This window comes from Budorcas taxicolor, chromosome 2, assembly GCF_023091745.1.
Source record: "Budorcas taxicolor isolate Tak-1 chromosome 2, Takin1.1, whole genome shotgun sequence".
NCBI classification, from domain to species: Eukaryota; Metazoa; Chordata; class Mammalia; order Artiodactyla; family Bovidae; genus Budorcas; species Budorcas taxicolor.
In genome coordinates, this window is record NC_068911.1 from 135,533,546 (window position 1) to 135,560,083 (window position 26,538).

At 41.2% G+C, this 26,538-nt stretch overlaps 1 protein-coding gene across 1 annotated transcript in view; it reads left to right on the forward strand.

Annotated features, from left to right (window-relative positions):
• Nucleotides 1-5,186: 5,186 nt before the first annotated feature.
• Nucleotides 5,187-26,538, forward strand: part of FAM117B (family with sequence similarity 117 member B) — a 68,032-nt gene continuing 46,680 nt past the window's right edge. Inside the window, exon 1 of the mRNA XM_052636040.1 lies at nt 5,187-5,787. Within this exon, the coding sequence (XP_052492000.1) occupies nt 5,187-5,787 (601 nt within the window). The remainder of the gene's footprint in view (nt 5,788-26,538) is intronic.

Here is a 26,538-nt window from a genome sequence, read left to right on the forward strand (position 1 = left end):
TTCTTCAACTTCATACAGTCAACCTTGGAGAGAAAATGGAAAATTCAAATTATATCCTAAGAACAGGGTTAAACCACAGGGAGGCATGTTTATTTCATTGAGTCTTGAAATACATGGACTGTGTTTGCAGATCAATGAGCAAACTGAGTATCAGTGATGAGCTGGCTGGATGGCATCACCAACTCAATGGACATGAGTCTGAGCAAGCTCCAGGAGTTGGCGATGGACAGGGAAGCCTACTATGCTGCAGCCCATGGGGTTGCAAAGAGTCGGACGTGACCGAACTGAACCTTGATGCATATTGTTTTGAATCTTTATCAACAGATAATGTAAGTCAAGGGCAAGAGTAAATAATGCTTTTATGCATTGCCATCAAATCTTAAAAATGGACTGAAGAGTTCTCAGATATCCAAACAAGTATTTTTTTAAATAATATAAAATTCTATTATTGTAAAAAAACAAGAAGAACAACAACATGCACATACTAATAGATAAATAGGTTTAACAGAAGTTTTTCTCCCAGGGTAGAACTATGGTTATTTTTTCTTTTTTTTCATTGGAGGATAATTGCTTTACAGTGTTGTGTTGGTTTCTGCCATACAGCAGTGTGAATCAGCCATTAAGCATACACATCTCTCCTCCCTCTTGAACATCCCTCCCACCCCGTCTCTCCCATCCCATCCCATCCCTTTAGGTTGTTACAGAGCACTGAGTTGAGTTCCCGGGCATTATATAGCAATTATGTTTCAATGCTATACTCTCAATATGTCATACCCTCTCTCCTTCCCCTACTGTGTCTAGAAGTCTTTCTCTGTGTCTGAGTCTCTATTCCTGCCTTGCAATAGGTTCATCAGTACCGTTTTTCTAGATTCCATATATATGTGTTCATGTATGATATTTTTTTTCTCTTTCTGACTTACTTCACTCTGTATTATCAGGCGATTCATCCACCTCACTAGAACTGACTTGAATTCTTAGTTCCATCTTTTAATGAGACTATTTCTTGAAATACTCCTTAAAAATGACATCTTAAGTATCCAAGGGTTTTGTCAATTTTGGAACAGATGAATGGATAAAGAAGATTTGGTGTATACAATGGAATATTGCTCAGTCATTAAAAAGAATGAAATAATGCCATTTGTAGCAACATGGATGGACCTAGAGATCATCATTCTCAGTGAAGTAAGTCAGAAAGACAAATACCACATGCTATCACTTTGTGTAGAATGCAAAATATGACACAAGTGAACACACCTACAAAACAGAAACAGACGCACAGGCGTATAGAACAGACTTGTGGTTACCAAGGGGGAAGAGAAGTAGGGGACGGATGGATCGGGAATTTGGGATTACCAGATGCAAACTATTACATATAGGATGGATAAACAACGAGATCTTACTGTATAACACAGGGAACTATATTCAATATCCTGTGATAAACCATAATGGAAAAGAATATGAAAAAGAATACACATACACACATGCACCCATACACAACCGAGTCATTTTGTTGTATAGCAGAAATTAATACAATTGTTTTTTTTTAATACAACATTGTAAATCAACAAAACTTCAGTAAAATTTTTTAAAAAGTAATTGATCAGGAAGTCTAAGACATTCAGTTCAGTTCAGTTCAGTTGCTCAGTCGTGTCCGACTCTTTGCGACCCCATGAATCGCAGCACGCCAGGCCTCCCTGTCCATCACCATCTCCTGGAGTTCACTCAGACTCACGTCCATCGAGTCCATGATGCCATCCAGCCATCTCATCCTCAGTCATCCCCTTCTCCTCCTGCCCCCAATCCCTCCCAGCATCAGAGTCTTTTCCAATGAGTCAACTCTTCACATGAGGTGGCCAAAGTACTGGAGCTTCAGCTTTAGCATCATTCCTTCCAAAGAAATCCCAGGGTTGATCTCCTTCAGAATGGACTGGTTGGATCTCCTTGCAGTCCAAGGGACTCTCAAGAGTCTACTCCAACACCACAGTTCAAAAGCATCAGTTCTTTGGCACTCAGCCTTCTTCACAGTCCAACTCTCACATCCATACATGACCACAGGAAAAACCATAGCCTTGACTAGACGGACCTTAGTTGGCAAAGTAATGTCTCTGCTTTTGAATATACTATCTAGATTGGTCATAACTTTTCTTCCAAGGAGTAAGTGTCTTTTAATTTCATGGCTGCAGTCACCATCTGCAGTGATTTTGGAGCTCAAAAAAAGAAAGTCTGACACTGTTTCCACTGTTTCCCCATCTATTTCCCATGAAGTGATGGGACCAGATGCCATGATCTTCGTTTTCTGAATGTTGAGCTTTAAGCCAACTTTTTCACTCTCCTCTTTCACTTTCATCAAGAGGCTTTTTAGCTCCTCTTCACTTTCTGCCATAAGGGTGGTGTCATCTGCATATCTGAGGTTATTGATATTTCTCCCGGCAATCTTGATTCCAGCTTGTGCTTCTTCCAGTCCAGTGTTTCTCATGATGTACATCTAAGACATTAGGGCTGTGCAACTCCCTCAGTTTAACTCAGTGAATATGTGTTGGGTTACTATTTTTCTTCCTGATAGTTCAGTTGGTAAAGTATCAGCCTGCAATGCAGGAGACCCTGGTTCAATTCCTGGGTCAGGAAGATCTGCTAGAGAAGAGATAGGCTACCCACTTCAGTATTCTTGAGCTTCCCTTGTGGCACAGCTGGTAAAGAATTTGCCTGCAATGTAGGAGACCTAGGTTCCATCCCTGGGTTAGGAAGATATCCTGGAAAAGGAAAAGGCTACCCTCTCCAGTATTCTGGCCTGGAGAATTCCATGGACTGTATAGTTGCAAAGAGCCGGACACAACTGAGCGACTTTCGCTTTACTACTCTGCATAGGACAAGGTGCCAGATAACAGTTTCTAGGGTAGCCTTGTGGCTTATCTTCTCTCTTACTTATTAAGACTAGCTTTAGCTGTCTGCATGGGTGTTTGCAACTTCCTTCTCCTTGTCTAGGGAGAAATTTCTTTTGTCTTCATTCCAGGTTATTGGGATGAGTAGTGATGTTAGGTCTATCTAGAGCACCAGCCAATTTAAGGAAGGTCCTGGGATAAGGCCCTGGGGCCGTTCTTTCTGGTAGGGAAGAGAGGAGGAATGCGTGATAAGGAGAGACATGGGCTTCTGAATCACATGGAGACTCAAAGTACTGAGTACTTTGTATGTACCATGAAGTGAAGTGAAGTCGCTCAGTCGTGTCCGATTCTTTGCGACCCCACGGACTGTAGCCCACCAGGCTCCTCCATCCATGGAATTTTCTAGGCAAGAGTACTGGAGTGGGTTGCCATTTCCTTCTCCAGGGGATCTTCCCAACCCAGGGATCGAACCTGGTTCTCCCGCATTGCGGGCCGACGCCTTACCGTCTGAGCCAGCAGGGAATCCCTAAAGCGTCCAGCAGAGGGAGCCAGAAGGTGAAAGTGAGGTCGCTCAGTCGTGTCCGACTCTTTGCGACCCCACTGACTGTAGCCCACCAGGCTCCAGGGTCCTCCATCCATGGAATTTTCTAGGCAAGAGTACTGGAGTGGGTTGCCATTTCCTTCTCCAGGGGATCTTCCCAACTCAGGGATCGAGCCCGAGTCTCCCGCATTGCGGGTAGACGGTTTACCTTCTGAGCCACCAGGGAATCCCTTGTATGCACCATACTCTCATTTAACTCTTGGTTGAAAATCACAATTGTATGAAGGAGATGGTATTGTTTAACTGAATTTTACAGATAAAGGAAAGTGGCTGGTGACTTATCCCAGCCACAGAGTATGTCGTGGATCTGGAATATCAATCTCTTTTTTTAGGTCCTCAAAGGCTCTCCACCACAGTGTATAGGACCCAGCAGAATTTCAGGTCCAGAGCAAATCACACTGGGCCCTCCACTCCCATATTTTGATAGGATGAAATCTGTCTAGAATATTTATCTAATAAAGTACTAAAGGGAAAACAGGTCATGGACAGGGAGTTTATAGCTTGGGAAATGAGTATGTGGGGTATGGGTTCACTTGTTTTTTAATTTTTTTGTCTTGATGAAGAACCTTTCAGGTTATTTGAGAACTAGTGTTACTGATTTCTTGCCCATTCTACAAAGACCTGTTTTCTCCACTAGACAAAAATATGAATGGCTGGTCCACTTCTGTCTCAAATAATGACTGTGAGGATAAAATAGGCCCTTTGAAAACTATGGCACTTAACAAACTTGTAAGGCAGCAATCGTCTTTCCAAGGTATTGGGGAACTCAGAAGTGGTTGATTGAAATAAATTCTTGATTACTTGAGATACAGGAGATGTAGCAATAGCATTTGGTTACTGCACTTCGTTGATAGAATCTAAAACGGCATTCTAACCAGCAGTTTTAATCTTTCTAAGATTTGGCTCTCTACAGAGCTTAAAAAAAAGAGAGACAAGGTGTAAAATGCCACTAACATTCGTTAAATTTCTTTTCCTTTGAACCCTGTCAAGACGTTGATGGAATTAGGATAGAACAAAAAGATCAAGGAAAAAAAAAAAGCCCGAAAGAGACTCAGGAACACAGACTGTGCCAGTAAATACTGAGTTAAGGAAATGAGTTGGGGGAAAAGACTTGAGACATCCCTGGGGACCGCTCTGGTTCGGGGGCAATCCCTTTGGCAATATTCCAGAATCTGAGTCCCCAGGGCTCCCCCCAGTGGGAAGGGAAAGATGCGCGTGGCCAGGCGCGCGCGTACGCGTGTACACTCACGTGTACACTCACACGCGCGCGCGCGCACACACTACACATACACACAGCCTGTCTCCTCCGCTCCCCCTCCCCCCGGGGGGGCGGGTCTCTTTCTCTTTAAAGAGCAGACGGTCTCCGCGCAAACCCAGGTTCTCTAAGGCCCCGGGGCCCGGGACCCGAGCTCCTCGCAGCCAATGGGCGCGGTGGAGTGGCTCGAGCGCGGCTGACGCTGCACCAATGGGCGCTAGCGAGGGGCGGGGGCAGCGAAGGAGACACTATTGTTGATGAGGAGGAGCAGCGGCGGCGACGGCTGCACCACCTCGTTGCTGCCGGCCGCGGCCCGGGCGCCCCCAGCACCCCAGACTCCGGTTTCGTCACCCCGTCGCGGAGGCCTTCCCTCCAGCCTCGAGAATCCCCCCCCTGCCTTCTAACAACAAAACCACCCCACGTCTCGCCCAGTCACCGGGGAGGGGGGACCATGTCCCAGCGGGTGAGGCGCAATGGGTCCCCCACGCCGGCCGGCTCCCTCGGGGGCAGTGCGGTCGCCACGGCCGGGGGATCCGGGAGCCGCCTGCAGCCCATGAGGGCGACGGTTCCGTTCCAGCTGAAGCAGCAGCAGCAACATGGCAGCCCCACGCGGAGCAACGGCGGCGGCGGCGGCGGCAACAACAACGGCGGCTGCTGTGGTGGCGCCTCAGGCCCCTCGGGCGGCGGCGGCAGCGGCGGGGCCCCGCGCACCGCCTCGCGCAGCACTAGCCCCACGCGGGGCGGCGGGAGTGCGGCCGCGCGCACCAGCCCCACGGTGGCCACGCAGACGGGCGCGTCCGCGACGTCCACGCGAGGCACTAGCCCCACGCGCGCCGCCGCGCCCGGGGCCCGCGGAAGCCCCCCACGGCCGCAGCCGCCGCCGCCGCTACTGGGTACCGTGTCGTCGCCCTGCTCGTCGCCCACCCACCTGTGGACTGGAGAGGTGAGCGCGGCCCCACCCCCAGCCCGCGTCCGGCACCGGAGGAGGTCCCCGGAGCACAGCCGAAGCTCCCCGGAGAGGAGGAGCCCGAGCGCCCCGGTTTGCAAAGCAGGTACGTGCTGGGGGCTGCGCGAAGAGGGAAAGGCAGCGGCGGGAAGGGGTCCGGGGCGCGCGCCGCTACCGCGCGGGGACTGCGGCGATACCGCGGTGCCGGGGTGGCCGTAGGCGGGGCTGGGGGCGGGACCTGGGCGGTGCGGCCCCGCCTTCCCCGGGCCCCCCCGCGTCCCCTCCGCCGCTCCCGGGCCGCCTCATTCATCCCTCGGTCCGCCTTGAGTTGGTGCTGCTCCGTGGAGGTGCAGCCGCTAACCTTGTGCCTAGGCAGACGTGTTAATGATAAACCTGGGGTTCTGGCCGCCCGCTGGCTATTGCTTACCCTCCCTTGGGAGTGAGGCTGAGTAGTTTGTCACTTTAGTGACATGGTTAATGTTAGTATATTACATGTTTGTTGGTAAGCATTTCTCTTTGACAAAACAGTGTCAGATTTGGGGAACTTGAGTGCACTAGCATAGCAGGTTTGGTTGGGTCCCTGAAGAGACGTGAGGCTGGGAGTGTGTTAGCATTTCCTAAGACTAAGTGGGTAGCAAGAAGTGAGAAGTAAGTTAAGCAAGATTCCTTTGGAAGGTTTATGGGCTTTGAGGGTCTGGTATATTTCTGATACACTGATTTTGTGTTTAGGATATAAAACCATTTTTTTTAAGAAAAAAACAAGACCTAAGGGTTTGTCTCCTTGTTATTTTAGGGACCTAAAAATTGTTTTTCTCTAGACCTGGGAGCTTTTTTGGGAAAGGTCCAGAATGGAGCTGTTGAATTCCTCAGGAGTCATTCATAAAGAGAAATTCAGATTGTAGAAACTGAAAGAGATAATATTTATCATCTGATTGTCTTTGTAGAACCTCCTGAAAAGAGGAATATGTGGTTTCTAGTTTGTGTTTTAATACTGCCAGTATCTACCGTTGTCTTACCCTGTTTGAGAAACTTGTTAGAATTTTTAGGCAGAATGGCTGGTTATTTCAGGAAACTTAGTACTGTACTTCCTAACCAAATAAAAATGATAATGAAATGGTTTCAAGGGTTCATTCAGAATTGGAGGGAATGGGATGAATCTTTTCTGCCATTTATTTTATCAAAGATTTTAGATGGTGGATACTTTGAGGGGAGAGTATTGTCCTGAAAAATGACTGATACTGTTTTCTGACTAAAACAAGAGTACTGTTTCAAACCTTTCAAACATGCAAAATGCTTTTTTCTAAACTTTGTTGAAGAAAAAAATCCCTCCCCCTCAAATAATAGCTCTTACTTATTGAGCTCCTCCTTACTCTGAGTGACTTGCCTTCTGGTTCTTACTTTAACTCTCACAGGAGATTTTGGAGAGCAAGCACTGGAGTGGATTTTTGAACTCTGAAGAGTGGTCCTCCAAACCCGTGTCTTTTACATTGTATCAAGGGGGAAGCTTCATGGTGTGTGAGATAGTGCTGGGGAAATATGTAGCACACCAAAAATGACACGTGCTTAGTTTCCCAAGCAACTCTTAGAGATATCTGGTGAACATAATTGATTCAGTTTGCTTTCAACCTTCTGGAGACGGCATAATGTGGCAGGTGGAAAGAAAGGAGAGCTACTTAGGTAGGCAGTTAAGATGGAGGAAGCAGGTGGTGATCTGATGGTCTGATAAAAACATCTGAATACTCTCTCAACTATTTGACCCTTAAAAAGCAGCGACCTGATGAGATCCGGGTTAAATTAAGTATTGGGAATGTGTGGAGGAAGGTGCTCTTTTCTTATCTTTCCAGAAGGGCTCTATTTTCCAGCATCTCAGACTCCTCATATGCCCACTTTCCATGTTTCCCAAAGCTTCTTTCTCTCAGATCTGTCATTTCATAGAGTATTCATGCTGTGAAATTGACTCTTTTCTTTAGCCCTCTCCTCCTCCCCCTCCAACAAAAACAGAAAAATAAAACCTTTTTCTTCCAATGGAGTGCTCTCACTTGGGTGTGAAAAAGGGATACTGCTTGTTACTGAGTTACATCATCTGAGTATCTGACAGCTTCCTTCCCAGGAATGTGTTCTTGTTTCACTCTGGTGAACTTCTATGCAGAGTGGGACAAGTATTTTCTGATTTTGTCCTCTTCAGTTCAGTCACTCAGTCGTGTCTGACTCTTTGTGACCCCATAAATCACAGCCCGCCAGGCCTCCCTGACCATCACCAACTCCTGGAGTTCACTCAAACTCATGTCCATCGAGTCGGTAATGCCATCCAGCTATTTCATCCTCTGTCGTCCCCTTCTCCTCTTGCCCCCAATCACTCCCAGCATCAGGGTCTTTTCCAGTGAGTCAACTCTTCGCATGAGGTGGCCAAAGTACTGGAGCTTCAGCTTCAGCATCAGTCCTTCCAAAGAACACCCAGGACTGATCTCCTTTAGGATGGACTGGTTGGATCTCCTTGCAGTCCATGGGACTCTCGAGAGTCTTCTTCAACACCACAGTTCAAAAGCATCAATTCTTTGGCACTCAGCTTTCTTCACAGTCCAACTCTCACATCCATACATGACCACTGGAAAAAACATAGCCTTGACTAGGCGGACCTTTGTTGGCAAAGTAATGTCTCTGCTTTTCAATATGCTATCTAGGTTGGTCATAACTTTCCTTCCAAGGAGTAAGTGTCTTTTAATTTCACGGCTACAGTCACCATCTGCAGTGATTTTGGAGCCCCCCAAAATACTGTCCTCTTAGCACAAACTAAATCCGGAAGAAAAGGAATAAATCATGCGACTTCCTTTAAAACTTTCTTATTCCTTTTTTTCCCCTCTGGCCGCCCTACATGGCATGTGGAATCTCCCCTGACCAGGGATCCAACTCATGTCCCTTGCAGGGGACGTGTGAAATCTTTACCCCTGGGCCACCAGAGAAGTCCTTTATTATTTTTAATTGAAACATAGTTGATTTACAGAGTTTCAGGTGCACATCAGAGACTCCCTTTTTGATTGAAGGATATTACTGCTAGTTTTCAGCTTCAGTGAAATGCAGACATCCTTATTGGTAGAGGCAAGGGTCTACCTTATTAAATAAACCTCATGTAGCTCAAATTCCAGGGTCCATCTAGATCAGGCAGTTAGCTTGTAGGTGAGTTGGATGCCCTAATCTTTGTTAGGAATCCAGTCTGAAAGTCCCCTGTTTAAAGGTCTCAGGATCTTTTGAGGGGTGTCCCTATTCAGTCAGCTCCCGCCCCAGTTGCTTTATTCCCCTGGGGTTACAGTTAATCATTGGCTAATTGAGGACTTCCTTCTCTTGAGGACTATAAGGTAATCCAAGCACCTGTCCCTGACAGATAGCTTCAACTTCCCACCTTCAATGCCTGCCACTTCCAGGGCCAGGTGATTTGTCATTAGAAGCTGAGATAGGCTTAGAGAAGATAAGTAGGCAGCAGTGTTAGATGTAGATAAAATGGTGAAGAAGGTGAAGTTTTTGTTCCTTGCCTCCTTTTACATGACTTTGTCTTACTCTGTATAATGTCACATGGATGCATTACAAATAGAGAGGTGGCACAAAGAGGGCAGGAGCACAGGCTTTGGGTAGACATTCTGTCTTCTACCACTTAGAAGCCATATGATATGGGGAAGTTTAACTTTCTCATGTGTATTAATATAATCGGTGATGATGTTTACTTCATATGGTGGTAAGGATTAAATGTAAGAAAAGTGAAAAATACGCAGCTCAGTACCTCAGTATAAAAGTTAGCTTTTGTGTGTCATACTAGTTTTTGCTTCTAGTTTTAGTGGATATAGCATGAATTGCCACTGTAGGCTTAGTTTTCATGGTTGTATGAAATTTCAAGTTGCCAAGAACATCCAGAACTGTTTGGAGTGTGATCTGTGGTTCATTTGTATCAGAATCATTTAGGGTCTTTGTTAAAAAATGCAAGTTCCCAGGCCCTACCTACTCCACATCTTGAAAGTACCTTGCCACCTCTTTGATTTTGCTGAATTCTGTGTTTGAAAAACAGTTACTAGAAGCAACAAAGGGAAGTAGTTTGAAAACTCCTCTTTGGAGAAAAAGGCATTCGTACAGTATGTGTAAAAGTTATTTTTGCAGTATGGCTGACTAATAGGTAGACAGCAAGTTGTGTTTCTGCTCATTTTCCCATTACTTCGGATGCATTTGTTGTGTATGAATATGGTTGTTAATTGAGCTGGGGGTGTGGCAAGAGCAGCAACAAGAGATGGACTTCTCTGGACTGATAATAAGGAAGTAGTGAAAGGGAACTTCATATCGGCGCCATCTTAAGACGTCTGCTTTCTAGTACTTTGTGAAATAGGCAGTTTTGAGACTTAGGTGTTTCTAACCATTTGGAGGATTGCTGGTAATCTCACACTTTCAGGGGAATCCTTTTGGTTTTAATATCTGTATTTTACAAACATTGAAGACAAGGCAACTGGAACCTTATTATTAGTTCAGCATCTTGGCTAGTAAAATTTATATTGAATTAAGTTCAATTCTGTAATCTTTGAACTACTCTGTGTGTTAGTAACTGTGCAGTGTGCTTAGTCGCTCAGTTGTGTGCAACTCTTTGTAACCCCTTGGGCTCTAGCCTGCCAGGCTCCTCTGTCTATGGGGATTCTCCAGGCAAGAATACTGGAGTGGGTTGCCATGCCCTCTTCAACTGTGCATCAGTTCAGTTCAGTCTCTCAGTCGTGTCCGACTCTTTGCGACCCCATGAATCGCAGCACGCCAGGCCTCCCTGTCCATACTGAACTCCCGGAGTTCACTCAAAGTCATGTCCATCGAGTCGGTGATGCCATGCAGCCATCTCATCCTCTGTCGTCCCCTTCTCCTGCCCCCAGTCCCTCTCAGCATCAAAGTCTTTTCCAATGAGTCAACTCTTCGCATGAGGTGGCCAAAGTACTGGAGTTTCAGCTTTAGCATCATTCCTTCTGAAGAAATCCCAGGGCTGATCTCCTTCAGAATGGACTGGTTGGATCTTCTTGCAGTCCAAGGGACTCTCAAGAGTCTTCTCCAACACCAACTGTGCAATACAGGAATGTAAAAGAGAACTCCAAAGACACCAGCCTTGTAAGACAGGTTCCTAAGTATGTAATATGAGTGATTTGGGTTCATAGAGAAGTGAGTAATTCTGTAGGGAGTGGGTATAGAAATTCAGAGGAGATGGATTTTGCTTTGAGTTGGAAAGAGAGGACCAGAATTTTACAGTTGGATTATAGAGGTGTGAACAGATGCGTATCATATTCAGTCCTATGTCTTAAAATGTCGAGTATAGGATGGTTGGGGAGGAAAGAGAGCAAGCAGTCGAAAAAGAGAGTAGGAAGGTAAGTTTACAGAATGGCCTGGAATAGAATATGTGAATTCAAATATATCCCATGCATAATACCACTGGAGCCAGCCTGTCAGGTTCAAATCTTGGTATTACTGCTTACTTAGTAGCTGTTTAACTTTGGGCAAATTCACTTCACCTGTGAAAATGGGGTACTAACTAATATTTAGTAATAAGTTGACCCTTGAACAAAGCAGGTTTGCATTGTCCTGCTCCATTTATACATTAATTTTAAAAGTCTAAATCATGCTACAACATACCAGATCTGAGCTTGATTGAATCTGGACATGTGGAACTGTGGAACCAGATGGCCGACTCTAAAGTTATATTTGAATTTTTTTCTATGCAGAGAGTCAGTGGTCATAACCCCTTGTTATTCAAGGTCATTGTTGTTCAGTTGCTCAGTCGTGTTTGCCTCTTTGCAGCCCCATGGACTGCAACATGCCAGGCTTCCCTGTCCTTCACTGTCTCCCAGAGTTTGCTTAGACTCATGCTTATTGAGAGAGTGATGCCATCCAACCATCTAATCCTCTGTTGCTCCCTTCTCCACCTGCCCTCAATCTTTCCAGCATCAGAGTCTTCCCTGGTGAGTCAGCTCTTTGCACCAGGTGGCCAAAGTATTGGAGCTTCAGCTTCAGCATCAGTCCTAATGAATGTTCAGGATTGATTTTCTTTAGGGTTGACTGATTTAATCTTCTGTCCAAGGGACCCTCAAGAGTCTTCTCCAGAACCATAGTTTGAAAACATCAATTCTTTGGTGTTCAGCCTTCTTTATGGTTCAACTCACACATCCATACATGACTACTGGAAAAACCCATAGCTTTGACTAGGTGGCCCTTTGTCAGCAAAGTGATATCTCTGCTTTTTAATATGGTATCTAGGTTTGTCGTAGCTTTTCTTCCAAGGGGCAAGCATCTTTTAATTTCATGGCTGTAGTCACTGTCTGCAGTGATTTTGGAGCCCAAGAAAATAAAGTCTGTCACTGTTTGCATTTTTTCCTCATCTATTTGCCATGAGGTGATGGGACCGATGCCATGATCTTAGTTTTTTGAATGTTGAGTTTCAAGCTGACTTTTTACTGTCTTCTTTCACTTTCATCAAGAGGCTCTTTGGTTTTTCTTCACTTTCTGCCATTAGGGTGTATCATCTACATATCTGACGTTATAGATTTTTCTCCTGGCAATCTTGATTTCAGCTTCAGTTTTATCCAGCCCAGCATTTGTTAGAAGGACAAAATGTTTGTAATTTCTGTGTGGGAATAATAAGGAATCTCTTGATATTAGCTATTTTCACATTATTTTTATCATCCTCATCATCCAGGGGTTTAGTCATTAAAAATGAATTGATTACATTACATTGAATACATAGAGTTGGTAAATATCTCTGATGAGTAGACTACAAACGTGAGATGGGAGAGACTGTTGGATAGTACTAACAAAGGCATCAAGCACATGAATTTAGTTGCTTTGGCAGTGGGAATGGCAAGGATAAAGGAGACTGAGGAAACTTGGGTTCAGTAAACTGTTGGATGTAGGGGTGGAGAAAGGAGGAGTTGAGGGTTGGATGGTGGTACTAACTGAGATAAACAACACTGAGTAATGCCAGTTTGGGAAGAGAAAAATGAGTTCAGTTTTGGGTATACTTAGTTTGTGCTCTCAGGAAATTCAGGTAATTTTCTAAATTGTGGCAAATACAGTTTTAGAACTTGGGGGTACAGTTTGAACTGGAGGCAGAAAATTGGGACTTGTTTATTTCAGCTCAGTAAACATTGATTTAACCCACACTTCATGCTGAGTGTTTGTGTATGGGTGGTAATTGAAATGACTAGTTACTAGGATGGATAAGATGATGGGAGAATACTGAGGATACAACGGTGGGAGAATACAAGCATTTTAGCATATTATTGACTGGGGAAATTTTTGTATAAACTAATGCCTGTGGCTCTAATAAGTCTCCGGTCAATAATTTGTTAAGTGAAAGTTGCTCAGTTGTGTCCGACTCTTTGTGACCCCCATGGATATACAGTCCATGGAATTCTCCAGGCCAGAATACTGGAGTGGGTTATCTTTCTCTTCTCCAAGGGATCTTTCCAAGTCCCCTGCGTTGCAGGTGGATTCTTTACCAGCTGAGCCACCAGGGGAGGGTAGATAGAAAAGCCAAGGAAGAAGCCTGAGAATGTGGTGGTAGAGTAGTTAGTGTTGAGAAAGCCAAGAGAAAGATTTGGATTTCAAGGAGGAGATGGTAAAGATTTTAAAATTCTGTGGTGGTAACAAGTAGGCTGAGCCTGGAGAATAGGCTTTTGAATTTGACATTTCAGTCCAGTTGTTAATGTTAGAATAGCATGTTGGGGACACAAATCAGGTTAAAGTATTGGTTGAGGAAGTAGAGGTAATGATTATAGATTGCCCTTGCGGAGTATTAACTACTGTCTCACTGTAAGGAAGGTGACAAAACGGGACCAAGAGGTGAGCTGAAGTTCACTTGTTTACTTATAGGATGGGGAAAACTGCAGCATGTGTTATAGGTTTGGGGAAAGGATTCACAAGAAAATGAAAGACTGCAAGTTCAAGAGGAGGAAGTGATAGATGGAGCAAGGTCATGGAAAATGAGAGAGGCAGTGGGCTCCAGCACAGGGTGTAGTCTGGAAATCTCAAACAATTAAGGACTTCTTTCTCCGAGCATGGAGAGGAGGTAAGGATGGGTTAAGATGATGGGTGACTCAGCAGTAGACAGGAAGGGAGTAGATAAAGTAAGCTATTTCCGTTGCCAAACTACTTGAAGAAGAAATAGTATGTTTGTCAGATACCGTATTTTAAAATTTAAATTTTACTTTTATCAAAGTACACGTATGTAATTTAAAATGTCAAGTAACACTAAAACTTATAATCAAATGCAGTGTTTCCCTGCCACATCTCTTTCCACTCCCACTTCTTGCCACTTTGAGACAGCTGCTTTCACCGCTTAGTGGTTTCTTCAGGTGTTTGTCTACATAAATCTAAATACCTAGTAACTGCTTCAGGGTTTCTTTGTTCATCTTTATGTATTATACAGTGACTTCCTACTTTGACAGCTGTAGACTTGGTCCCTTATTGTCCTTCCCAGTCCTCCCATTGTAGTTACAGCACTCTTGGTTAAATTATTATTAATGTTTATATTATTATGACTGTGTAAATACTGTTTACAGCAGAACCTTGTGGTATGCTACAATTATATTTCCTTTCTTTTATAACTTTTTAGGCTCCTTGAGATTGAAAAGGCTTTTGGTTTGCTTTATTTTCTGTGTACCTCTGACTAAGTCATCCCCAAACTTTTCATAACAAACTTTCTTTTAAGTATTTTAAAACACATCCTGTACTTTGTCAGTTTTATTATTTTCTTGAAGATTGCCTTTCTGGAGTCGCCTATCCTCCTGTTCCCAACTGTCACATTGATTTCCAGATCAATGCCATGGCCTTTGCCTTGGAACTTCTCTGGAAACTCCTTCACCTCCGTTTTTGGACACCCTGATCTCTGGAACTTGTTTTGCTAGAGCATAACCTCCAATGTTTTTTTTAAGACCTTGAATGTTGGCACTTATCTGTCTTTGCCCTTAATGGTTTAACTCGGTATAGAATTCCAGGTTGGAAATAATGTTTCTACTGATAGTTGAAAGGACTTCATTTTTTAGGCTCTAGAAAAGCCATTGGGAAGTCTGAATGCCGTTCCGATTCTTAGTCCTTTGTGTATTGTGTGTGTGTGTGTGTGTTTCTTTATGAAAGTGTTACCACTGTTCTGAAGTGATTGCCTTGGTGTACGATTGGTTTTCCCTCATTCAGTTTGCTGGTTACTCTGTGAATTTTATAATCTCAGGACTTTGTTTCTGGGACCTTTTCTTCTCTCGTTTGTTCTCTCTGTTATCTTTGTTTTATCTTTTTGGAACCACCACTATGTAGAACCTCTTGGATTCAATCTATAATTTTCTTATTTCTGTCCTAGTTTCCATATCTTTTTTTTGTTGTTATTCTAGCAGATACATTTTCTATCACTTCAACTGAATTTAATTTTTTTTTGGACATAATCATTTTTGGGAAGGATTTAACCTTACTTTTTGTGTTAGTATCTTTTAAGTTATTTTTTGTCTTGTCAGTGTCTTGTGAAAACATTGATAAAAGGTATAAATACCCTCCAAGTTTTCTTTGCCTTCTTCATTGTCCTGAGAGCCCTTTTTGTCTTGAGCTGTGTCTTTCTGGTTGGAAACTTTCCTTAGTTTTCTATTAATATTTAAATAAGATACAAAATTGCTGATTAGGTTTTCAGTCTGAGTCCAGGTCAGTCTGGTAGATGGGAGGATCTCAAAGTTGAATGATGATGCAGGGTCTCTCAAAAGTAGGGTTTTTTTGTTTTTTTCTTCTCTTAGGCCAGTTTCTCCTGGGAAGAGTCCTACAATATCATGCCTGAGGATCTGTCTTGTGTCCTTAAATACAGAGCCTGTCTAGTTAATCTCTCAAGCAGTTTCTCCCAGTCTTTTTGCTCTGGAGACACCCTTGGAATAATTTCCATTTCTCAGGGAACCCCTGCATTAGTAATCAGTAAGTTGAGATACAATAAAATAATATTGTTCTGAGTACAGACTAGTTTCTCTGTGGATCTTTTTATTTGCCCAGTTTATAAGCCTATTCATTTTTTAAGTGTTTAGGTGTAAACAGGTAGCTGTATAGCTTTTACCTCTACCCTTCTTGGATACAAACATAGTTGAGCTTAGCTTACCTTTCTTGGTATTAATCCCTTTTCATAGATTTTTTTTTTAAAGCTCAAAGGCAACCAAAGTACATTGTGATTAAATAATTGGCTTAAGCCAAGTGAGGTTTAATTTTTCTAAAGGTAGGCTCAGTAGTTTTAATGGGGCTTCCCTGGTGGCTCAGACAGGAAAGAATCTGCCTGCAACGTCGGAGACCTGGGTTTGATCCCTGGGTTGGGAAGATCCCCTGGAGGAGGGCACTGCAACCCAGTCCAGTATTCTTGCCTGGAGAGTCCCCATGGACAGAGGAGTGTGGCGGGCTACATTCCATGGGGTTGCAAAGAGCTGGACATGACTGAGTGACTAAGTACAACACAGCAAAGGTAGGCTCAGTAGATTTAAATAAAATCAGTAAATTTATCCTTTTGTAATGTGAAAATTATTGAGAAGATTGTACAGTAAAACTACTAAAACTATAAGCCAAGATAATATGACAGAAATTTAGCCTGAAATATAAGTTTGTTTGAATTTGAAAAATTTCCAGTAACATGTAGCTGCTCAGTTGCTCATTTGTGTCTGACTGCAGCTTCATGAACTGTAGCCCGCCAGGCTCCTCTGTCCGTAAGATTTCGCAGGCAAAGATACTAGAGTGGGCTGCCATTTCTTCCAGGGGATCTTCCCAACCAGGGATTGAACCTGCGTCTCCATCATTGGCAGGCCATTCTTTACCATTGAGCTACCTGGGAAGCCCCTTGAAGTAACATCCCCTGTCTCAAATGTAGGTTTAGCAGAATTACTGGCATAAATTGACTTTGTGACCTCATTTATAGATCTATACATAAAAAATGATATTTTAAAATTTATCTTTTTAAAGTGAAATGTGTTCTTGAGGTGTGTTTTTTTTTTGTATGTGTGTTTTCTGTACAAATAGTCAATTCTGAGTTGAACTAGAAATGAACACACCCACATTTCATTTTCAAATGAAATGAAACATTTGTTTCCTAGCTCTTGATACTTGTTAAACAATTAAATTTGCTTATTCATATAAGAAGTTGAAAATGCAGCATATTATTCACTGCTTTCCTGTGAATGACAAGATACTTTCCTTGCCACAGAAATCTAGAATTTACATCAGGGCAGATCAGGAAGTCTTGATTTGAGTTTATAGTCAGACTGCAGCTAAGTTACCACTTAGACATCTGCTTTGGAAACTTCATTGAAACCTCTTTTCTGCTCTTGCCTCCTTCCCTGTCTGTTGTCTTTGTGAGTAACATGTTTTTATTTCTTCAGTATTATTTTAATTCGAAATCTTTGCTACTTTTTCTGATAAAAGCTAGCATGTAGTAAAGGTGAAATTAACTATAGTTTATTCCAAAATGAAAATACATATAACATTTTTAATTGACCCACTTTTCTTTATGAACTAGTATAAATTTCTTTTGGAAGTAAATTTAAATTTGGTGGGATTTCTTGCCTCCAAGGAGCTAATTCTGGAATTGTGTATTTTACAAGTTTACCTCCTGGCCTGTATTCCTCTTTCCCTCCTTTTCTTCCTGCCTTCCCTCCTTCCCTCCCTCTCTTTCTCTTTTCTTTCTTTCTGTGCAGTTAATATATCCACATGATAAAAATTATAGATAATAAAAATAATACAGTAAGTAGTCTTCCCCTACTTGTCTTTAAGTTCACTCTTCTCAGAGAAATAGTTAGCTGCTGCTTTTGTATTATTCTACAGTTATTCTATGCATGGGCTTCCCTGTGGCTCAGATGGTAAAGCGTCTGCCTGCAATGCGGGAGACCCAGGTTTGATTCCTGGGTCAGAAAGATCCCCTGGAGAAGGAGATGGCAACCCACTCCAGTACTCTTGCCTGGAGAATTCCATGGACTGAGGAGCCTGGTGGGCTACAGTCCATGGAGTTGCAGAGTCGGACATGACTGAGCGACTTCACTTTCACTTTCATTCTATGCACGTATGCATATATGGGTGTGTGACTTTATGTTTGGGTCTGCTGCTGCTGCTGCTGCTGAGTCGCTTCAGTCTATAGACCATATGTTATTTCCTCAGACTTCTGTTTTGAACGTTTAGATCATTTTCCAGTCTTCTGTTGTTAAATGGTCCTATGTTGAACATTCTTATTTATACTTCTTTATGCACTTATATATATATAAATGAGCTTATCTGTAGATAATTTTTAGAAATGAAATTCTTGATCAAAGAGGTACATTTTTTCTTTCTATTGTAAAGTATATTTCAGGAGTCAATATCAGTTCAGACTTGAATTCTAAGACCCTGCTTCTTTTTTCCTATCTTTGTTTGGATTATTTTTATATTCATTTTATCTCTAGTATTAGTTATCAGTTACACCTTTTTTCATTACACTCGCTGTTCAAAAGAACTTGGTGCAGTGATGGAAATGTTCTGTATCTGTTACCTAATACTTCACATTAGAACCTTATAGTAATATACTTCCATTTCCTGCCTCACATCTTTTGTGCTATTGTCCAGTATTTTGTTTTTCTGTTGTAAATCCCACAGTACATTGTTACTCTTTTTACCTTAGATGGTTATTTTTTATCTTTATTCTCATTTTCATCATTCTTAATTTCTTTGTGTGAAATAGGGTGGTTGTAGTGTGAGTGAAAAAGGATTATTTGAGAAGCAAAGAAATAACAGACCTTGTTACCTGATTAGATTTGCCGGGTGAGAAGATGAGAGGTCATCATTTTGACTGAGATTTCCAACCTACCTGAGTGGTTGAGTTAATAATGTTGTCGTTATTAACTGGTTTCGTAAATTCTGTTATATTCAGTATGCATACAGAGTAGGCCATAAACTTCTGAGGCATAATGCACTAAAATTTTTTAACATTTCAAAAGAAATAATATGGAAATTTTGGAAGATAAAGCCTAATTTTTTTTCTGCATATGCTCTTTCCAATTTATTATTCTTAAAAATTTGTAATAGTTATTTTACTTACTGTCCTACTGTGTTTACTGAGATCTATCTAGTATTTTCTGAAAAACTTTCGCATTAATTATGTTTTCCCATTGTGCATGTATGCTGATATTTTTAAAGATAAGGACGAATGATTTCTTTAAAAAATTGTTTAAGGCGCCTGCTGATCTTTGCTCCTTTTCTCTGGTTGCAGTGAATGGGGTTACTCTTTGTTGCAGTGCCCAGGCTTCTTGTGGTGGCTTCCTTTATGGAGCACAGGCTCTAAGCACGTTGGCTGCAGTCGTTGCGGCTCAATTGTGGCTCGCAGGCTCTAGACCACAGGCTCAGTAGTTGTGGCGCCTAAGCCTAGTTCCCTGGCATGTGGAATCTTCCCTGACCAGGAATCGAACCTGTGTTCCCTGCATTGGCAGGTGCATTCTTATCCAGTGCACCACCAGGGAAGTCCTGGTGATGTCTTTGTATTCTTTTAGAATCCGTGCTCACTCGTGCAGAACAACATGTAAGTCATTGAGATGGCATCTCTGACCTTATGGGCTTTAGAATTAAAGAGAGAGACAGTGTGGATTTTCGTATTATTCAAGGATTAACAATAAAAGTAAGAAAATATGTAGTATTACTAAGAAGAGTATTACTTAATTGCAAAAGCCTGCTCTGGCCCTGTGGGACTCTGTTTTGATTCTGAGTGCTTTGTGTGCAGTCAGGAATTCCTAGGTGACTTGTAGGATAGACATTTGTCACTTCTCTAGAAAGCAGTTGCCATTAATACTGTGCCTGGAATTCTTGGAAAGTCTGCTCCTGGAAATTGATTTAGTGTCACAGGAATGCTGTTGTCCTACTTCAGAGATGTCTCTATTGTATTAGGAAGAATTAGGATCCACAAGTTAAACTTATATTCTCCCAGATAGCCCATCCAAAACCTCCTTTGTAATTAAATCTGTTACTTTCTCCCCTCAGTTGGGGTATTAATAAAATGGCAAGATTTAAATGAGACCCAATAAAAACTTTGAATGAACGGATGGCTTCCTATTTTAAAGCAGTGTGAGCCTGAAGACCCATGCCTGTCTTCTGTGTGTCTTTTGTCTGTTCCCTTGGTTTGGAGTTCTTGCGTAGCACTAGGTTTTAAGCACTACTGTTTTCTTGTAATTGAGCTTTGCTTATGAATATTATACTGCTAGCTCAATATTGAGTAGAATATCTGTAATAATCCTTGGAAGGATTGGACATCCTGCTGGATAGGGAAGTTGCATATTTCTAGTAATGGTTGATGAGATTATACTGATCCATCTATTAATACATACTCTTGTCTGATACATATATTTTTTTTGCGGGGGGGGGGGGAACCTGTCCTGGGTCTTTGTTACTGTGTGGGCTTTTCTCTAGTTGTGGAGAGTGGGGACCACTCTGTAGTTCTGTGCAGGCTTCTGATTGCTTCTCCTGTTGTGCAGCACAGGCTGGAGGGTCCGTGGGCTTCAGTAGTTACGGCCTGCAGTCTCCAGAGTGTGGGCTCAGTAGTTGTGGTGTATGGGCTTAGTTGCTCCAAGGCATGTGGGATCTTCCTGGACCAGGGATTGAACTGATGTTCTCTGTGTTGCAAGGCAGATTCTTAATCACTGGACAGAATCCTGATATATGTTTTTATTAATAGTATACTTTTGACTGGTACCTGGGTTTAAGGCTAAGTATAGTGAGAGGTTATAGAACAGCTTCCCCTTTGTAAAACTTTATAAACTTTGGCTTAATCACTGTCCTTTTCAGTGGATTTCTATTTTCTTTCCTATAAATTACCTTAGTAAAAATATATTTAAAACTGTGTGTGTTTGGGGACTGGTATAAATAAGTGTATGTTGATATATATCCTCTTTAAGAAAAAATATTTCCAAGATTGAGATTATTTAGTTGTTTTAAATAATTTGCTGCATTGTAGCACTACTTACAAAAAATAATTGAGTCAGTTTACCCTGTGAACAGAAAGAAGTGTGTCTACCTGTTGCTGTGAAGCCTTGTCAGAATTAGACTTCATATCTTTTCTTTAGTTTTATCAATTCAGTACGTGTAATAGAGTACCTCATTGCTTCCATTGATATTTCCTTAATATCTATTTCTTGGAGTCATAGAGAGTATTTGAGATAATATATTTAATAGCTTCATGTAGTAGCCATGTAATACCATTTAATAAGTAATAGTTGTTATTAATTGGGCATGGAACAACAGACTGTTTCCAAATAGGAAAAGGAGTAAGTCAAGGCTGTACATTGTTGCCCTCCGTATTTAACTTATATGCAGAGTACATCATGAGAAACGCTGGCACAAGCTGGAATCAAGATTGCCGGGAGAAATATCAATATCCTCAGATATGCAGATGAAACCACCCTTATGGCAGAAGGTGAAGAAGAACTAAAGAGCCTCTTGATAAAAGTGAAAGAGGAGAGTGAAAAAGTTGGCTTAAACTCAACATTCAGAAAACTAAGATCACAGCATCCAGCCCCATCACTTCATGGCAAATAGATGGGAAAACAGTGGAAACAGTGAGACTTTATTTTTTTGGGCTCCACAGTCAGTGCAGATGGTGTCTGCAGCCATGAAATTAAAAGATGCTTACTCCTTGGAAGGAAAGTTATGATCAACCTAGACAGCATATTAAAAAGCAGAGACATTAGTTTGCCAACAAAAGTCCATCTAGTTAAGGCTCTAGTTTTTCCAGTGGTCATGTATGATGTGAAAGTGGGACTATAAAGAAAGCTGAGTGCCAAAGAATTGATGCTTTTGAACTGTGGTGTTGGAGAAGACTCTTGAGAGTCCCTTGGACTGCAAGGAGATCCAACCAGTCCGTCCTAAAGGAGATCAGTCCTGAGTGTTCATTGGAAGGACTGATGTTGAAGCTGAAACTCCCAATATTTTGGCCACCTCATGTGAAGAGCTGACTCATTTGAAAAGACCCTGATGCTGGGAAAGATTGAAGGTGGGAGAAGAAGTTGACAATAGAGGATGAGATGGTTAGATGGCATCACTGACTCAATGGCCGTGAGTTTGGGTAAACTCCGGGAATTCGTGATGGACAGGGAAGCCTGGTGTGCTGCAGTCAATGCGGGCGCAAAGAGTCGGACACGACTGAGTGACTGAACTGAACTAAACTGAATATTCTTTTTATTTATTCTATTTTATTTTTTTTTCCATGCCACAAGGCTTGCAGGATCTTAGTTCCCCATACTGGGATTGAATCTGGGTCACGGCAGTGAAAGCTCTGAGTCTTTTAACTACTGGACTGCCAGAGAGTTCCCGCATATGGTATATAGTACTATAGGTATATAATACTGTACTGTGGTGGTTTAATTGTTAAGTCATGTCCGACTCTTTGTGACCCCATGGACTATAGCCTGCCAGGCTTCTTTGTCCATGGGATTCTCCAGGCAAGAATACTGGAGTGGGTTGCCATTTCCTTCTCCAGGGGATCTTCCCAACCCAGGAATCGAACCTGGGTCTCCTACATTGCAAGTGGATTCTTTACCAACCGAGCTGTGAGGGAAGCCCAATACTGTACTGTAATACTTTATAGTATTTTTCACACAAATAATACATAAAAAACAAACACAAAATTAAAGAAGACGTTTTTAGTCTTAGAGTACATTAGCTTGAAAAGTATAGTATAGTTCAGTACAAATGCTGGTTACAGGGCTGGCATTAAGTAAACAGGCAAGAAAAGTTACTGACTAACTGGAGGTGGGAGATGGTAGAGCAGCTACATCACCATGCTTTTACGCTTGCTTCCAGACATCCTGGTCTTGAAATAAAGACACTGTACTATTGTACTCTATACACTACTGTACAGTACAGTACACAAAAGCACAACCAGTTGTAGAGGATGCACGCGTGTGACAGTGTACATGTGTGAACTACATGATTGGACATGCGAATGCACATTCACATCTTTGAAAGTTTGCAACTTGGAGGTTCGTAGGGGACTTAACTGTATTCTTTTTAAGTGCTTGTTCACTCTTTATGTGAAATATATAATTCTGTTTATATCTGTTGACTGATCATTTTACTCCTTGAAAGTTTAACTTTTTTAGCCCTTACTGTTTTTAAAAGATTTTCTTCATTTGGTAGTTGTGTAGAGTATGAGGTTTATTGAGGTATAATTTACATACACTAAAATCATCCTTTTAAATATATACTGTCATATGCACTTTGACAAAGAACACAGTTGCATAATCTCAACCACAATCAAGATATAGAACATTGCTGCTGCTGCTGCTGCTGCTGCTAAGTCACTTCAGTTGTGTCCGACTCTGTGCGACCCCATAGACGGCAGCCCACCAGGCTCCCTCGTCCCTGGGATTCTCCAGGCAAGAACACTGGAGTGGGTTGCCATTTCCTTCTCCAATGCATGAAAGTGAAAAGTGAAAGTGAAGTCGCTCAGTCGTGTCTGACTCTTCGTGACCCCATGGACTGCAGCCTACCAGGCTCCTCCATCCATGGGATTTTCCAGGCAAGAGTACTGGAGTTGGGTGCCAGTGCCTTCTCCTCAGTGGTTGCTAGGCCATAGCAACTACTGATTTGTTTTTGGTTCCTGTAACTTTTACTTTTTTCAGAATATTATTTATATATTTGTACAGTACTTAGCCTCTTTATTTTGTCTTCATTTGCTTAGCATAGTGCATTTGAGATTCATTCATGTTCATGCATGTATCGGGAGTTCACTGCTTTTTATTTCTGAGTAGTATTCCGTAATATAACTGTATCCCAGTTTGTTGATTCATTTCCTAGTTGAAAGCTATTTGGTTATTTTCATCCCTGATATTGGAAATTTGTATCTTTTCTTTTTCCCTTAGACATTTTTACTACAAGTTTATGATTTTTATATACCTTGTCCTAGAATCAGCTTTTAGTTGAATTTACATTGTTATATTTGTTTCATTGCCACTCCTATCTTTATTTTTTTCTTTGTTCCACTTGCTTTGTGTTTAGTTTTTTTCTTTTTCTAGTTTTTCTCAGATGGAAACTTAAATTATTGGTTTGAGACCTTCTTTTCTAACAGAAGAATTTAATGTTGAATATTTTTCTTTAAGCGGTTGTTTAGCTGCATCCCACAAAATTTATTGTATTTTATTTTCATTTTAATTCATTCAAAGTATTTTCTAGTTTCTAGTTTCTCTGAGGCTTCTTTGATTTATGGATTATTTAGAAGGGTTTTGTTCAGTTTCTAAGTATTTGAGAATTTTCCACATAGCTTTCTTTGATTGATTTTTAGTTTGATTCCATGCCAGAAAACATACGTTCTCTTAGTTCATTTCTTTTAAATTTATTAAGAATTGTTTTATGTCCCTGAACATGATCTACCTTGACAAATCTTTCATGTGCCCTTGTGTATTCTGCTGTTGTTGGATGGAGTGTTACATAAATATCAGTTAGATAAAACTGATTGATGGTTTTTAGGTCTTCTGTGTTCTTGCTGATTCTGTTTGCTTTATCAATTACTAAGAGAGGAGTGTAGAATTCTCCAAATATATTAGTGGGTTTTTGTTTCATTCCAGTTAGCTTTTTCTTTGTGTATTTTGAAGGTTTTTTTTGTTGTTGTTCATTTTTGTTTTTTAATGTGCAGAACCATTTAAGAGTTGTTATGTCTTTTTGGAATTGAGCTTTTTATCATTATGCATTTTTGGGGGGCTCTGGTAATTTTCTTTGTTCTGAAGTGTGCTTTGATTAGTGTTGGTATCATCTACTTTTTTCTATCTTTCCTGTATTATTTCATATTTCCATCCTATCTGTATTGTATTTGAAGGGCATTTCTTACACCATATTCCATCTTTTGGATTACTTGAGTATTTTTTAGTAATCTATTTTATTTTATATATTGGCTTTTGACTCTATCGCTTTATATAGATTAAAAAAATTTTTTTTTAATATTTGTATTTATTATTTTTGACTGTGCTAGGTCTCCCTTGCTGTGTTTGGGCTTCTCATTGGAGTGGCTTTTCTTTTGGGAATCACAGGCTCTAGGGTGCGAGGGCTTCAGTAGTTGCGGTGCCAGCTCAGCAGTTGCATTTCCCAGGCTCTAGAGCACAGGCTCAATAGTTATGGTACCCTGGCTTGGTTGCTCTGTGGCATGTGGGATCTTCGTGGATCAGGGATCGGACCCATGTCTCCTGCAGCGGCAGGCAGAGATTGTTTACCACTGAGTCACCAGGGAAGCCCTAAAAAATACTTTTTTTTATTGAAGTATAGTTGATTTACAATGTTCTGTTTTATTTCTTTTTTTTTCTGTTTAATTTCTGTTCTTTGTATACTTTTTTGTTGTCATTGGTTGTTATGAGAATTATAATATACATACCTAACTTTTCATGTAATCAGATAAAATATAGAAATTATATAATCAATTATGTCTTTCTGGCCTCTTCCCTTTATATTAGAGTGTTCATGTATATTATATCTTTAGACATTGAAAATGCTGTACAGATCATACATATGACCGTATGTATATGCCCTTACAATTTTCCCTTAAGAAATTGTGCATGAGTGTAATAATTTTTACAAAGGAAAAACCTTGATGATAAAGGCCTTAATTGATAAAATTTGAGTCAAAAGCAGATTGCATCTTTGCTGTAAGCTTTACATTAAAGGGGATTGAAAAAAGAAATTATTTTAGCAAAATAAACACAAAAATTGAAAAAAATCAGAAATAGTCTACCTATCTTCTTTAGTAAAGTAATAAAAAAATTAATGGACTCATTAGAATTTTCACTGAAAGAATACTTTGTTGATAAAAGATTAATTAATGTTACACATTCAGAAACACATACACAACATACTATATACACACAGCTTTGGTCAGGATGGACAGGATGAAGGCTTGAAGAGTCAGAGAAGCTTACACTGCCACATCTGTTTTTTTAAAAAAATTGTATCTGAGTGTGTACATATGAACATTTATATTCTGAAAAATCTCAGACTCTACTGCCTGCTAGCTGGGTTTCCACTGATGGCATGGGGGAATGCAGCACAAATAACTTTTCACTTTCTACTTTATCCAGTTCCATTTCTCTTAATATTTTGATAGCATGCTTCATTTCTATAATAAAAAGCTAATCAAAATTCTGTGTTAATAGCAGTGACTTACAATGGAATTAAGTGTTGAGAAAAGAAAGGATAAAAAACAGTAAAAGCATTACCGCTGAGATTTGCTCTAAGGTTCTATTTGGGCTGTTTTGGTAGAGTTTTCTTTTTAACATGGTCCTAAACAAGCTTCTTCTGTGTGTGTCCTCTATTTCCATAAGAGAAGTGATATTCTGTATTGGATCCAGTTATTATGATGAAAATAATTGCATCTAGAGAGAGAGTTGTGTCAGGATGCCCTTGGAAGGTATTCCTTGTGTTGTGTTTTAGACTAATCTCAAAATGAACCTTAGCCTTTGGGCCCCACTGGATTATTTCAGGATGTAAGCTAAACTAAGTAAGTTGGGTTACACAGTTAAGTAGTATTCTGGGTGTGTTGATTTCTGCTAGGTTTCATTCTTTTTGAGGCCTTTGGAATAGTGGCTGGTGAGGAGATAAACAGGTATGTAGTGGAGTAAATTAAAAGACGCTTACTCCTTGGAAGGAAAGTTATGACCAAGCTAGATAGCATATTCAAAAGCAGAGACATTACTTTGCCAACAAAGGTCCATCTAGTCAAGGCTATGGTTTTTCCAGCGGTCATGTATGGATGTGAGAGTTGGACTGTGAAGAAAGCTGAGCACCGAAGAATTGATGCTTTTGAAATGTGGTGTTGGAGAAGACTCTTGAGAGTCCCTTGGACTGCAAGGAGATCCAA